We start from the raw sequence: 15,541 nt of genomic DNA, 5'->3' as shown, positions 1-15,541 counted from the left end.
AAATTTATTCTTCCCTCAAAATAACTCAATATACAGCCATTAATGTCTAAACCACCGGCAACAAAAGTGAGTACACCCCTAAGAGACTACACCCCTAAATGTCCAAATTGAGCACTGCTTGTCATTTTCCCTCCAAAACGTCATGTGACTCGTTAGTGTTACTAGGTCTCGGGTGTGCATAGGGAGCAGGCGTGTTCAATTTAGTAGTACAGCTCTCACACTCTCTCATACTGGTCACTGAAAGTTCCAACATGGCACCTCATGGCAAAGAACTCTCTGAGGATCTTAAAAGACGAATTGTTGCGCTACATGAAGATGGCCAAGGCTACAAGAAGATTGCCAACACCCAGAAACTGAGCTGCAGCACAGTGGCCAAGATCATCCAGCGTTTTAAAAGAGCAGGGTCCACTCAGAACAGACCTCGCGTTGGTCGTCCAAAGAAGCTGAGTGCACGTGCTCAGCGTCACATCCAACTGCTGTCTTTGAAAGATAGGCGCAGGAGTGCTGTCAGCATTGCTGCAGAGATTGAAAAGGCGGGGGGTCAGCCTGTCAGTGCTCAGACCATACGCCGCACACTACATCAAATTGGTCTGCATGGCTGTCACCCCAGAAGGAAGCCTCTTCTGAAGTCTCTACACAAGAAAGCCCGCAAACAGTTTGCTGAAGACATGTCAACAAAGGACATGGATTACTGGAACCATGTCCTATGGTCTGATGAGACCAAGATTAATTTGTTTGGTTCAGATGGTCTCAAGCATGTGTGGTGGCAATCAGGTGAGGAGTACAAAGATAAGTGTGTCATGCCTACAGTCAAGCATGGTGGTGGGAATGCCATGGTCTGGGGCTGCATGAGTGCAGCAGGTGTTGGGGAGTTACATTTCATTGAGGGACACATGAACTCCAATATGTACTGTGAAATACTGAAGCAGAGCATGATCCCCTCCCTCCGGAAACTGGGTCGCAGGGCAGTGTTCCAGCATGATAATGACCCCAAACACACCTCTAAGACGACCACTGCTTTATTGAAGAGGCTGAGGGTAAAGGTGATGGACTGGCCAAGCATGTCTCCAGACCTAAACCCAATAGAACATCTTTGGGGCATCCTCAAGCGGAAGGTGGAGGAGCGCAAAGTCTCGAATATCCGCCAGCTCCGTGATGTCGTCATGGAGGAGTGGAAAAGCATTCCAGTGGCAACCTGTGAAGCTCTGGTAAACTCCATGCCCAGGAGAGTTAAGGCAGTTCTGGGAAATAATGGTGGCCACACAAAATATTGACACTTCAGGAACTTTCACTAAGGGGTGTACTCACTTTTGTTGCCGGTGGTTTAGACATTAATGGCTGTATATTGAGTTATTTTGAGGGAAGAATAAATTTACACTGTTATATAAGCTGCACACAGACTACTTTTCATTGTGTCAAAGTGTCATTTTGTCAGTGTTGACCCATGAAAAGATATACTTAAATATCTGCAGAAATGTGAGGGGTGTACTCACTTTTGTGATACACTGTATATATAAATATATATATATATATATATACAGTGTATCACAAAAGTGAGTACACCCCTCACATTTCTGCAGATATTTAAGTATATCTTTTCATGGGACAACACTGACAAAATGACACTTTGACACAATGAAAAGTAGTCTGTGTGCAGCTTATATAACAGTGTAAATTTATTCTTCCCTCAAAATAACTCAATATACAGCCATTAATGTCTAAACCACCGGCAACAAAAGTGAGTACACCCCTAAGAGACTACACCCCTAAATGTCCAAATTGAGCACTGCTTGTCATTTTCCCTCCAAAATGTCATGTGATTTGTTAGTGTTACTAGGTCTCAGGTGTGCATAGGGAGCAGGTGTGTTCAATTTAGTAGTACAGCTCTCACACTCTCTCATACTGGTCACTGAAAGTTCCAACATGGCACCTCATGGCAAAGAACTCTCTGAGGATCTTAAAAGACGAATTGTTGCGCTACATGAAGATGGCCAAGGCTACAAGAAGATTGCCAACACCCTGAAACTGAGCTGCAGCACAGTGGCCAAGATCATCCAGCGTTTTAAAAGAGCAGGGTCCACTCAGAACAGACCTCGCGTTGGTCGTCCAAAGAAGCTGAGTGCACGTGCTCAGCGTCACATCCAACTGCTGTCTTCGAAAGATAGGCGCAGGAGTGCTGTCAGCATTGCTGCAGAGATTGAAAAGGTGGGGGGTCAGCCTGTCAGTGCTCAGACCATACGCCGCACACTACATCGAATTGGTCTGCATGGCTGTCACCCCAGAAGGAAGCCTCTTCTGAAGTCTCTACACAAGAAAGCCCGCAAACAGTTTGCTGAAGACATGTCAACAAAGGACATGGATTACTGGAACCATGTCCTATGGTCTGATGAGACCAAGATTAATTTGTTTGGTTCAGATGGTCTCAAGCATGTGTGGCGGCAATCAGGTGAGGAGTACAAAGATAAGTGTGTCATGCCTACAGTCAAGCATGGTGGTGGGAATGCCATGGTCTGGGGCTGCATGAGTGCAGCAGGTGTTGGGGAGTTACATTTCATTGAGGGACACATGAACTCCAATATGTACTGTGAAATACTGAAGCAGAGCATGATCCCCTCCCTCCGGAAACTGGGTCGCAGGGCAGTGTTCCAGCATGATAATGACCCCAAACACACCTCTAAGACGACCACTGCTTTATTGAAGAGGCTGAGGGTAAAGGTGATGGACTGGCCAAGCATGTCTCCAGACCTAAACCCAATCGAACATTTTTGGGGCATCCTCAAGCGGAAGGTGGAGGAGTGCAAAGTCTCGTATATCCGCCAGCTCCGTGATGTCGTCATGGAGGAGTGGAAAAGCATTCCAGTGGCAACCTGTGAAGCTCTGGTAAACTCCATGCCCAGGAGAGTTAAGGCAGTTCTGGGAAATAATGGTGGCCACACAAAATATTGACACTTCAGGAACTTTCACTAAGGGGTGTACTCACTTTTGTTGCCGGTGGTTTAGACATTAATGGCTGTATATTGAGTTATTTTGAGGGAAGAATAAATTTACACTGTTATATAAGCTGCACACAGACTACTTTTCATTGTGTCAAAGTGTCATTTTGTCAGTGTTGTCCCATGAAAAGATATACTTAAATATCTGCAGAAATGTGAGGGGTGTACTCACTTTTGTGATACACTGTATATACTGTATATATATATGGGGTGGGCCATTTATATGGATACACCTAAATAAAATGGGAATGGTTGGTGATATTAACTTCCTGTTTGTGGCACATTAGTATATGGGAGGGGGAAAACTTTTCAAGATGGGTGGTGACCATGGCGGCCATTTTGAAGTCGGCCATTTTGGATCCAACTTTAGTTTTTTCAATGGGAAGAGGGTCATGTGACACATCAAACTTACACAATGGTGTGCTTGGGTTTAACGTAACTTTATTCTTTCATGAGTTATTTACAAGTTTCTGATCACTTATAAAATGTGTTCAAAGTGCTGCCCATTGTGTTGGATTGTCAATGCAACCCTCTTCTCCCACTCTTCACACACTGATCGCAACACCGCAGAAGAAATGCTAGCAAAGGCTTCCAGTATCCGTAGTTTCAGGTGCTGCACATCTCGTATCTTCAGAGCATAGACAATTGCCTTCAGATGACCCCAAAGATAAAAGTCTAAGGGGGTCAGATCGGGAGACCTTGGGGGCCATTCAACTGGCCCACGACGACCAATCCACTTTCCAGGAAACTGTTCATCTAGGAATGCTCGGACCTGACACACATAATGTGGTGGTGCACCATCTTGCTGGAAAAACTCAGGGAACGTGCCAGCTTCAGTGCATAAAGAGGGAAACACATCATCATGTAGCAATTTCAAATATCCAGTGGCCTTGAGGTTTCCATTGATGAAGAATGGCCCCACTATCTTTGTACCCCATATACCACACCATACCATCAATTTTTGTGTTCCAACAGTCTTGGAGGGATCTATCCACTGTGGGTTAGTGTCAGACCAATAGCGGTGGTTTTGTTTGTTAACTTCACCATTCACATAAAAGTTTGCCTCATCACTGAACAAAATGTTCTGTGTAAACTGAGGGTCCTGTTCCAATTTTTGTTTTGCCCATTCTGCAAATTCAGTGCGCCGATCTGGGTCATCCTCGTTGAGATGCTGCAGCAGCTGGAGTTTGTAAGGGTGCCATTTGTGAGTAGCTAATATCCGCCAAAGGGATGTTCGACTGATGCCACTCTCCAGTGACATGTGGCGAGTGCTACGCTGTGGGCTCTTGCTGAATGAAGCTAGGACAGCCAGATGATGTTTCTTCATTAGTGACAGTTTTCATGCGTCCACATTTTGGCAAATCCAACACTGAACCAGTTTCACGAAACTTGGCAAGCAGTTTGCTAACTGTAGATTTACTGTCTTCTGAAAATAACTCAACACACAGCCATTAATGTCTAAATAGCTGGCAACATAAGTGAGTACACCCCACAGTGAACATGTCCAAATTGTGCCCAAATGTGTCGTTGTCCCTCCCTGGTGTCATGTGTCAAGGTCCCAGGTGTAAATGGGGAGCAGGGCTGTTAAATTTGGTGTTTTGGGTACAATTCTCTCATACTGGCCACTGGACATTCAACATGGCACCTCATGGCAAAGAACTCTCTGAGGATGTGAGAAATAGAATTGTTGCTCTCCACAAAGATGGCCTGGGCTATAAGAAGATTGCTAACACCCTGAAACTGAGCTACAGCATGGTGGCCAAGGTAATACAGCGGTTTTCCAGGACAGGTTCCACTCGGAACAGGCTTCGCCAGGGTCGACCAAAGAAGTTGAGTCCACGTGTTCGGCGTCATATCCAGAGGTTGGCTTTAAAAAATTAGACACATGAGTGCTGCCAGCATTGCTGCAGAGGTTGAAGACGTGGGAGGTCAGCCTGTCAGTGCTCAGACCATACGCCGCACACTGCATCAACTCGGTCTGCATGGTCGTCATCCCAGAAGGAAGCTGACGCACAAGAAAGCCCGCAAACAGTTTGCTGAAAACAAGCAGTCAAAGAACATGGATTACTGGAATGCCCTGTGGTCTGACGAGACCAAGATAAACTTGTTTGGCTCAGATGGTGTCCAGCATGTGTGGCGGCGCCCTGGTGAGAAGTACCAAGACAACTGTATCTTGCCTACAGTCAAGCATGGTGGTGGTAGCTTCATGGTCTTCGGCTGCATGAGTGTTGCTGGCACTGGGGAGCTGCAGTTCATTGAGGGAAACATGAATTCCAACATGTACTGTGACATTCTGAAACAGAGCATGATCCCCTCCCTTCGAAAACTGGCAGTGGCATGGCAGTTTTCCAACAGGATAACGACCTCAAACACAACCTCCAAGATGACAACTGCCTTGCTGAGGAAGCTGAAGGTAAAGGTGATGGACTAAACCCAATTGAACACCTGTGGCGCATCCTCAAGTGGAAGGTGGAGGAGTTCAAGGTGTCTAACATCCACCAGCTCCGTGATGTCATCATGGAGGAGTGGAAGAGGATTCCAGTAGCAACCTGTGCAGCTCTGGTGAATTCCATGCCCAGGAGGGTTAAGGCAGTGCTGGATAATAATGGTGGTCACACAAAATATTGACACTTTGGGCACAATTTGGACATGTTCACTGTGGGGTGTACTCACTTATGTTGCCAGCCATTTAGACATTAATGGCTGTGTGTTGAGTTATTTTCAGAAGACAGTAAATCTACACTGCTATACAAGTTGTACACTGACTACTCTAAGTTATATCCAAGTTTTATTTCTATAGTGTTGTCCCATGAAAAGATATAATAGAATATTTGCAGAAATGTGAGGGGTGTACTCACTTTTGTGATACACTGTATATATACAGGGGTTGGACAATGAAACTGAAACACCTGGTTTTAGACCACAATCATTTATTAGTATGGTGTAGGGCCTCCTTTTGCGGCCAATACAGCGTCAATTCGTCTTGGAAATGACATATACAAGTCCTGCACAGTGGTCAGAGGGATTTTAAGTCATTCTTCTTGCAGGATAGTGGCCAGGTCACTACGTGATGCTGGTGGAGGAAAACGTTTCCTGACTCGCTTCTCCAAAACACCCCAAAGTGGCTCAATCATATTTAGATCTGGTGACTGTGCAGGCCATGGGAGATGTTCAACTTCACTTTCATGTTCATCAAACCAATCTTTCACCAGTCTTGCTGTGTGTATTGGTGCATTGTCATCCTGATACACGGCACCGTATTGGGCCAAGGGAATGCCATGATATGGCAGCCCAAACCATCACTGATCCAGCCCCATGCTTCACTCTGGGCATGCAACAGTCTGGGTGGTACGCTCCTTTGGGGCTTCTCCAAACCGTAACTCTCCCGGATGTGGGGAAAACAGTAAAGGTGGACTCATCAGAGAACAATACATGTTTCACATTGTCCACAGCCCAAGATTTGCGCTCCTTGCACCATTGAAACCGACGTTTGGCATTGGCACGAGTGACCAAAGGTTTGGCTATAGCAGCCCGGCCGTGTATATTGACCCTGTGGAGCTCCCGACGGACAGTTCTGGTGGAAACAGGAGAGTTGAGGTGCACATTTAATTCTGCCATGATTTGGGCAGCCGTGGTTTTATGTTTTTTGGATACAATCCGGGTTAGCACCCGAACATCCCTTTCAGACAGCTTCCTCTTGCGTCCACAGTTAATCCTGTTGGATGTGGTTTGTCCTTCTTGGTGGTATGCTGACATTACCCTGGATACCGTGGCTCTTGATACATCACAAAGACTTGCTGTCTTGGTCACAGATGCGCCAGCAAGACGTGCATTAACAATTTGTCCTCTTTTGAACTCTGGTATGTCACCCATAATGTTGTGTGCATTGCAATATTTTGAGCAAAACTGTGCTCTTACCCTGCTAATTGAACCTTCACACTCTGCTCTTACTGGTGCAATGTGCAATTAATGAAGATTGGCCACCAGACTGGTCCAATTTAGCCATGAAACCTCCCACACTAAAATGACAGGTGTTTCAGTTTCATTGTCCAACCCCTGTATATATATACAGTGTATCACAAAAGTGAGTACACCCCTAACATTTCTGCAGATATTTAAGTATATCTTTTCATGGGACAACACTGACAAAATTACACTTTGACACAATGAAAAGTAGTCTGTGTGCAGCTTATATAACAGTGTAAATTTATTCTTCCCTCAAAATAACTCAATATACAGCCATTAATGTCTAAACCACTGGCAACAAAAGTGAGTACACCCCTTATTGAAAGTTCCTGAAGTGTCAATATTTTGTGTGGCCACCATTATTTACCAGAACTGCCTTAACTCTCCTGGGCATGGAGTTTACCAGAGCTTCACAGGTTGCCACTGGAATGCTTTTCCACTCCTCCATGACGACATCACGGAGCTGGCGGATATTCGAGACTTTGCGCTCCTCCACCTTCCGCTTGAGGATGCCCCAAAGATGTTCTATTGGGTTTAGGTCTGGAGACATGCTTGGCCAGTCCATCACCTTTACCCTCAGCCTCTTCAATAAAGCAGTGGTCGTCTTAGAGGTGTGTTTGGGGTCATTATCATGCTGGAACACTGCCCTGCGACCCAGTTTCCGGAGGGAGGGGATCATGCTCTGCTTCAGTATTTCACAGTACATATTGGAGTTCATGTGTCCCTCAATGAAATGTAACTCCCCAACACCTGCTGCACTCATGCAGCCCCAGACCATGGCATTCCCACCACCATGCTTGACTGTAGGCATGACACACTTATCTTTGTACTCCTCACCTGATTGCCGCCACACATGCTTGAGACCATCTGAACCAAACAAATTAATCTTGGTCTCATCAGACCATAGGACATGGTTCCAGTAATCCATGTCCTTTGTTGACATGTCTTCAGCAAACTGTTTGCGGGCTTTCTTGTGTAGAGACTTCAGAAGAGGCTTCCTTCTGGGGTGACAGCCATGCAGACCAATTTGATGTAGTGTGCGGCGTATGGTCTGAGCACTGACAGGCTGACCCCCCACCTTTTCAATCTCTGCAGCAATGCTGACAGCACTCCTGCGCCTATCTTTCAAAGACAGCAGTTGGATGTGACGCTGAGCATGTGCACTCAGCTTCTTTGGACAACCAACGCGAGGTCTGTTCTGAGTGGATCCTGCTCTTTTAAAACGCTGGATGATCTTGGCCACTGTGCTGCAGCTCAGTTTCAGGGTGTTGGCAATCTTCTTGTAGTCTTGGCCATCTTCATGTAGCGCAACAATTCGTCTTTTAAGATCCTCAGAGAGTTCTTTGCCATGAGGTGCCATGTTGGAACTTTCAGTGACCAGTATGAGAGAGTGTGAGAGCTGTACTACTAAATTGAACACACCTGCTCCCTATGCACACCTGAGACCTAGTAACACTAACAAATCACATGACATTTTGGAGGGAAAATGACAAGCAGTGCTCAATTTGGACATTTAGGGGTGTAGTCTCTTAGGGGTGTACTCACTTTTGTTGCCGGTGGTTTAGACATTAATGGCTGTATATTGAGTTATTTTGAGGGAAGAATAAATTTACACTGTTATATAAGCTGCACACAGACTACTTTTCATTGTGTCAAAGTGTCATTTTGTCAGTGTTGTCCCATGAAAAGATATACTTAAATATCTGCAGAAATGTGAGGGGTGTACTCACTTTTGTGATACACTGTATATACATATATACACACACACTACCGCTCAAAAGTTCCTTTCCAAAGAAAAACATTTTCATGCAATTCACAAACAATTTTGTCCATTACACATACTGTACATTTAAATGTATCAGATGATTTTTAAAGAATGAAAATGTTTACATTAAAGCCTGTTTTTGTAGAGAGGCCTATTTTGCGTATAGTCCTATTATCAGCAATTCTTAATCCTCTGCCTCAATCTCCTGGTATGGCTGCCAATCCAAGTTAAGAATGTTATTAGGCTAATTGACTGTTAGGAAACCCTTTTTTAATTTTGTTGCACAGCTGAAAAACGTTATACTAATAAGGGAGCATAAAAGGGAGGACGACATTCTAGGTTAGTTTAGTATCTGAAGCATCAGCAGTTGTTGGCTTGCTTACAGGCTCAAAATGGCCAGAAAGAAACAACTTTCTTTAGAGACTCGTCAGTCTATTGTTGTGTTAAGAAAGGAAGGCTACTCAATGCGAGATATTGCAAAGAAACTGAAAATATCTTACCATGCTGTTAACTACTCCCTTCAGAGAGTATCACAAACTGGCTCTAACAAGGACAGAAAAAGGAGTTCAAGCATGGTGGAGGCAGCGTGATGATCTGGGGATGCTTTGGAGGTGGTAAAATAGGAGATTTATATAGAGTGGAAGGGATTTTGAAGAAAGAAGGCTACCACAAGATTTTGCAACGCCATGCCATACCCTGTGCACAGCACTTGATTGGGGCCAAGTTCTTCCTACAACAGGATAATGACCCCAAACACACCTCCAAAATGTGTCAGCAATATTTAAGAAATAAGGAGTCAGCCAGAATTCTGACTGTAATGGAGTGGCCAGCACAGTCTCCGGATCTGAACCCTATTGAGCTGTTGTGGGAGCAGCTGGACCGTATGGTACGGAGGAAGACTGCATCAAGTCAATCCAAGTTATGGGAGATGCTTCAGGAAGCATGGGGTGAAATCACATCAGATTACCTCGAAAAATTGACAGCTAGAATGCCTAGGGTCTGCCAGGCTGTAATTGCTGCAAAAGGTGGCTTTTTTGATAAAGGCAAAATTTGAAGTACACAGTCATCATTTCCATTAAAATAAAAATTTCTTACTCTGACAATGTCTGCATGTCCTGTTTATTTGCTATATTTCCTCATCTCATGTGTGTTTCCATTGAAAACAAGAAAATTTCACAGTGATCCCAAACTTTTGAGTGGTAGTGTGGATATATACAGTATATATATATATATATATATATATATATATATATATATACAGTGGGGAAAATAAGTATTTGATCCCCTGCTGATTTTGTAAGTTTACCCCCTTACAAAGACTTGAACAGTCTATAATTTTTATGGAAGGTTTATTTTAACAGAGAGAGACAGAATATCAACAAAAAATCCAGAAAATAAACATTAAATAAAAGTTATAAATTAATTTGTATTTGATTAGGTGAAATAAGTATTTGATCCCCTAGCAAAACGTGACTTAGTACTTGGTGGAGAAACCCTTGTTGGCAAGCACAGAGGTCAGATGTTTCTTGTAGTTGGTCAGCAGGTTTGTGCACATCTCAGGGGGGATTTTGGCCCACTACTCTTTACAGAATCTCTCCAAATCCTGAAGGTTTCGAGGCTGTTGCTTGGAAACTCAAAGTTTGAGCTCTCTCCACAGATTTTCTAGGGGATTAAGGTCTGGAGCCTGGCTAGGCCACTCTAGGATCTTAATGTGCTTCTTCTTAAGCCAGTCCTTTGTTGCCTTGGCTGTATGTTTTGGGTCATTGTCATGCTGGAAGACCCATCCACGACCCATCTTCAGTGTTCTGGCTGAGATTCTACGGTACATGGCCCCGTTCATCAGCCCCTCAATGCGATGAAGTCTTCCTGTACCCTTAGCAGAGAAACAGCCCCAAAGCAGAATGTTTCCAACTCCATGTTTGACAGTGGGGATGGTGTTCTTGGGGTCATATCCAGCATTTCTCTGCCTCCAAACACGGCGAGTGGAGCTGATGCCAAAGAGCTAAATTTTGGTCTCATCTGACCATATCACATTCTCCCAAGCTTTCTCTGAATCATTCAGGTGTTCATTGGCAAACTTCAGACGGGCCTGTACATGAGCCTTCTTGAGCAAAGGGACTTTGCGGGCACTGCAGGATCTCAATCCATTACGGCGAAGTGTGTTACTAATGGTTTTCTTAGTGACTGTGCTCCCAGCTCCCTTGAGATCATCGACAAGCTCCTCCCGTGTAATTCTGGGCTGACCTCACCTTTCTCAGAATCATTCTTACCCCACCAGGTGAGATCTTGCATGGAGCTCCAGAGCGAGGGTGATTGACTATGATCTTGTATTTCTTCCATTTTCGAATTATCGCACCAACAGTGGTCTCTTTCTCACCAAGCTTCTTGCTGATGGTCTTGTAGCCCATTCCAGCCTTGTGCAGGTCTACAATCTTGTCCCTGACGTCCTTTGATAGCTCTTTGGTCTTGCCCATGGTGGTCGAGAGATTTGAATGGAAGAAACTGATTCTGTGACAGGAGTCTTTTATACAGGGACAGGACTAATTTGTGTGCCTCATGGGCACATAACCGGTCTGTGGGGGTCAGAATTCTTGCTGGTTGCTAGGGGGATCAAATACTTATTTCCCTTAATTAAATACAAATTAATTTATAACTTTTATTTAATGTTTTTTTTCTGGATTTTTTTGTTGATGTTCTGTCTCTCTCTGTTAAAATAAACCTTCCATAAAAACTATAGACTGTTCAAGTCTTTGTAAGGGGGTAAACTTACAAAATCAGCAGGGGATCAAATACTTATTTTCCCCACTGTATGTGTGTATATATGTGTATATATATATATATATTTATATATATATATATATATATATATATAAACGCACCCAATTGTATCACGCTTTCTCTCTACTAATGCTGAACCCCACTCTGATTTGAAAAGAACGAAGCTAACCCACGCCCCCTCCGACATGTGGGCAGCAGCCGTATGCATCTTGTCACCCACACTAGGCGAGTGCATATATGCTAATCAGCCTTGTGTACGGAGAGACACACCCTGATCCCCTCCTCTGTGCAGGCACCATCAATCAGCCACCCCTATAGGAACAACAGGCCAATCGTTGTTCATGTGGCCACTCAGTCCAGCCGGATGGCAGAGCTAAGATTCAACACGATGTATTGAAAATCCCAGCTCTGGTGTGCTAGCGTGTGTTTTTAATGCTGCGCCAACCTGAACGGGCGTGCCCATAGTTTTTAAAAGAGACGTCAAACATGCTTATGGTCAGGTGTCTCTTTTTTTGGCAATATGCAAAAGTTGGAAAAGGTGTGATCAAATAAAAGCACATTTATTTATTAGAATTTTAACGTCATGACAGGACAGGTAATTACTTGTTACACAAGATTCATTCACAAGTTTTAATGTCAAACACAGTCATGGACAATTAACCTGACTGCATGTCTTTGGACTGTGGGAAGTAATCCACGCAGACATGGGAAGAACATGCAAACAACACAGAAAGGACCCGGACCGCCCCACCTGGGGATCAAATCCAGGACCTTCTTGCTGTGAGGCTACCCACTAAGCCACCATGCCACCCCACTATAATCTTGTGAAAAGCTTTATAGAAGAATGAAAGCTGTTATTGCTACTGGGGGCTGTCCTAAATGTTTATGGTCAGAAGTCGTTTTGGAAGCCTTAAGATTTGGAATATAGAAGGAGACAAATTAAATAGTAGAAATAAAATATTAACTCTCCATTAAGGTTTAGCAGGGAAAAATAGAAAAGCAAAGGAAACTGAATTAGCATACATGTTTTCAGACACTCTCCAATAGTCTGGTGCCCATAGTTTTTAAATGGGATCCAACATGCTTATGGTCAGGTGTCTTTTTTTGGCCATATGTGAATGTTGGGAAAGGTGTGATCTGCACTTGCAACATTTGAACATCAAATAAAAGCACATATTAAAATAAAACAAATGAAATATACACACCCCTGATAGGAATTTTCCCTCAAATTTTCTTTTCCTTATCTGTCGTTGCTTGTTGTTTTTCTCCTCCGACACTTCTTTTGCGGCCTCAGGGTTTGTGCCTTGCTCTTCGTTCTTTTTTTCTCCATCCTTTGTTTCTTCCCAATAACGATTAGGTTGCTGAGATAAAAAATAGAAAAGTAAACAAATATGCATTAGTAAAACAACTGAAGGGTGTATAACACCCACAATTACATACAGACAAGTTTAATAAATATAGATAAAAAATTTTAATCACATGCATTAAAAGGTTGTTACATGTGGCTAAACTTTTTTTAGTGGACCAGAGATTATTTGGACCATTTGGATCCAATTGCAGTTTTAACAACTTGGATGCAGAATGCACCATTAATAAACATTACATACAATCTGGACACTGAGTCATATAATTGGCTAATCGGTTGGACGCAGTTAGGTCAATTGGAGCTACTAACAATTGCTTTAAGTATGTGTGTGTGCGCCCAGTGATAGACTGGCGACCTATCCAGTGAGTTTCCCTTCTCCCAAGGAATCAGACACACAGTGACAGTAAAGCAATGGTAAAACAGACAATGAATGAATGAATGAACACTAGCTTGGAATAGAATGGTACAATCATTAAACGATAAAATAAAATGTAGTTAACATAGATGTGTTTATGGTTTTATAATGTTTGTGTAAAGCCTAGCCTGCACTTCTCAGTGTGCTCTTGGTGCTGGTCCCAAGCCCGAATAAAATAAGATGGGATGCATCAGGAAGAGCATCCTGCGTATAAACTGTGCCATTTCAGGTATGTAAACCAGAATGATCCTCTGTGGCCACCCTTAAATACGGGGACAGCCAATAGAAAAAAACAACTTGGTAACAGAATGGGTCATTTGGCTATGAAAAGAAAGTCATAGACATAGTCATTGATACATAGTTTTTATTAACGTCAAATCAGACTCCTGGTGACCATATATAGTTTCTTCAGACTATTTAATGGCTCATTTCTTGATCATCTATTGTATCCTATTTGTTTTTATCAGTAGTGTCCAAACTTTTTTCAAGGAGGGCCATATTTGATAATGTAAAAGTGCCCAATGGCCAACAGTCTCTGATGATATTATTTTAAACAGAAAAATATGCACATAAATACGCTGTTATTTAATAATTTTATTTTCACACAGCAAACAACAAAGTAAGCAAATGTAAGCATTCCGATGAACAAATCAGAACATACAAAACAATCTGAATTTCTAAAAGAAATTTAAAACTTTCAGAAACTCAAAGCCTGAAAGAAATTCAGGGCACATTTACGAAAAAAAAAAACTAACATAGCTTTAGAACGACACAGGAACTGAGTTTCTCTAAATTATTACTGGTCGTAAGTTTTCTCTACTACTGAAATTGTTAGCTCATTGTTTTAGTACAATACATCACACTAAATTTTGTTTCCGTTAATCATTGTTTGTACAGACTGTGTCGTTTTTATCTTGTCATATCATATCAAGTACGTCTTATTCGCAGTTTTGCCGCTTCTCACATGAATGCGTACTTACACAGTATTGCAGCCGCCATCTGGTAAAAATCGGACTTGCATGTTAAATTTGTATGATGTATTATTTTTGTTTGACTGTGCTGGCGGGCCACAAATAATGCAATTTAAGACAGAAGATGCGGGCGTATAAAATCTAACCTCGGGCAGTGATTGGCCCACAGGCCGGACTTGCCCGGTATATATCGTTGTACTGTCTAATAGCCGAGGAACTAAGCAAATAGATTTTAACAACAGTAAACAAAACCAAAACAACCTAAGGCATCTTCTACCAAAATTTTCTGAAATTTTGAATTTGCCAGTCAATCAATTTGTGCCTTTTAGGCTTGGAAAATAGAAGACAGGTTGCTATGAAAAATTGGTGAAAAAAATGTAACCACAAGGCTGCAAAAAAGGAATTCTTCTTTCGCTTGAAGTACTCAAGCTCTCAAAGCTGTAATTACCAACAAAGTTCTGATGTAGTTCATTTGTGTTGTCTGATTTTTTTCAGTATGACTCTTTAAAACATTTTTTTGCATAAAAATTCAGTGTGGGAGTTGTATGTATAAATGACAGTACATATGTAGATTTAAATTAGATTCATACAATATGTGCATATTACTTATTTATAAATATTTGCAATGCACTGAAACAAACTACAGCATGTATTTGTTGTTTTAACTATATATTTTTTTATTATTAAAACAGAAATGTCAAATGTTATCTTAAAACTGCAAACGAATATAAAAACAAATCATGTATAAACCTGGTCTAATCCGCCTGCATGTATTAGCTGCTAGCTGATGTTATTTACTTCTGCTCGACATTTGTACTCGGTGTTAAACCAACGTGTCTACCACGTCATTAAAGCTCTAAATTTGTACAAAAACAATTATTAAGTCTATTTAAAAAGAAATTCAATATTACCTTTTTCTTTTTCTCCACGTGTGTGCTTACCAACGCGTCTGGCACGGGCGCAGCCATCTTTGTTGTAGTTTTTGTATTTCCGCCGAAGAACTGCTTCCTCTTGGTTCAATCTCAATTCTATTTCATACGCTATGTAGTGCAGTTCAGTTTGAATAAGTCAGCCATTTGGGATTTCGTCTTTCTTAAATTACTCATGGCCAGAAAAGGTAACAGTGCGTACAGTGCAGTCATACTTTTTATGGTTTTTTATTAATCGGCTGCAGAATGTGTGTAAACTCAATTATATTTAATAACTGGGTAAGCAGGAATATAGTTTTCCTACTTTGCTGTGCAGCTGTATGGGAACGTATTTATTTGATCTGATTTATTTGGTATT

At 42.4% G+C, this 15,541-nt stretch overlaps 1 protein-coding gene across 1 annotated transcript in view; it reads right to left on the bottom strand.

The window, feature by feature from the left end:
- Nucleotides 1-15,327, bottom strand: part of wdr46 (WD repeat domain 46) — a 43,976-nt gene extending 28,649 nt beyond the window's left edge. The window contains exons 1-2 of the mRNA XM_062998539.1: nucleotides 15,166-15,327; nucleotides 12,708-12,863 (exon numbers count right to left, since the gene is read on the bottom strand). Coding sequence (XP_062854609.1) covers nucleotides 12,708-12,863; nucleotides 15,166-15,222 — 213 coding nt within the window. The 5' untranslated portion in view covers nucleotides 15,223-15,327. The remainder of the gene's footprint in view (nucleotides 1-12,707; nucleotides 12,864-15,165) is intronic.
- Nucleotides 15,328-15,541: the final 214 nt, after the last annotated feature.

The sequence above is a fragment of the Trichomycterus rosablanca genome, chromosome 7, assembly GCF_030014385.1.
Source record: "Trichomycterus rosablanca isolate fTriRos1 chromosome 7, fTriRos1.hap1, whole genome shotgun sequence".
Classification (NCBI taxonomy): domain Eukaryota; kingdom Metazoa; phylum Chordata; class Actinopteri; order Siluriformes; family Trichomycteridae; genus Trichomycterus; species Trichomycterus rosablanca.
The sequence above is the reverse complement of the archived record's forward strand: the minus strand, read 5'-3'. Positions and strand labels throughout refer to the sequence as shown.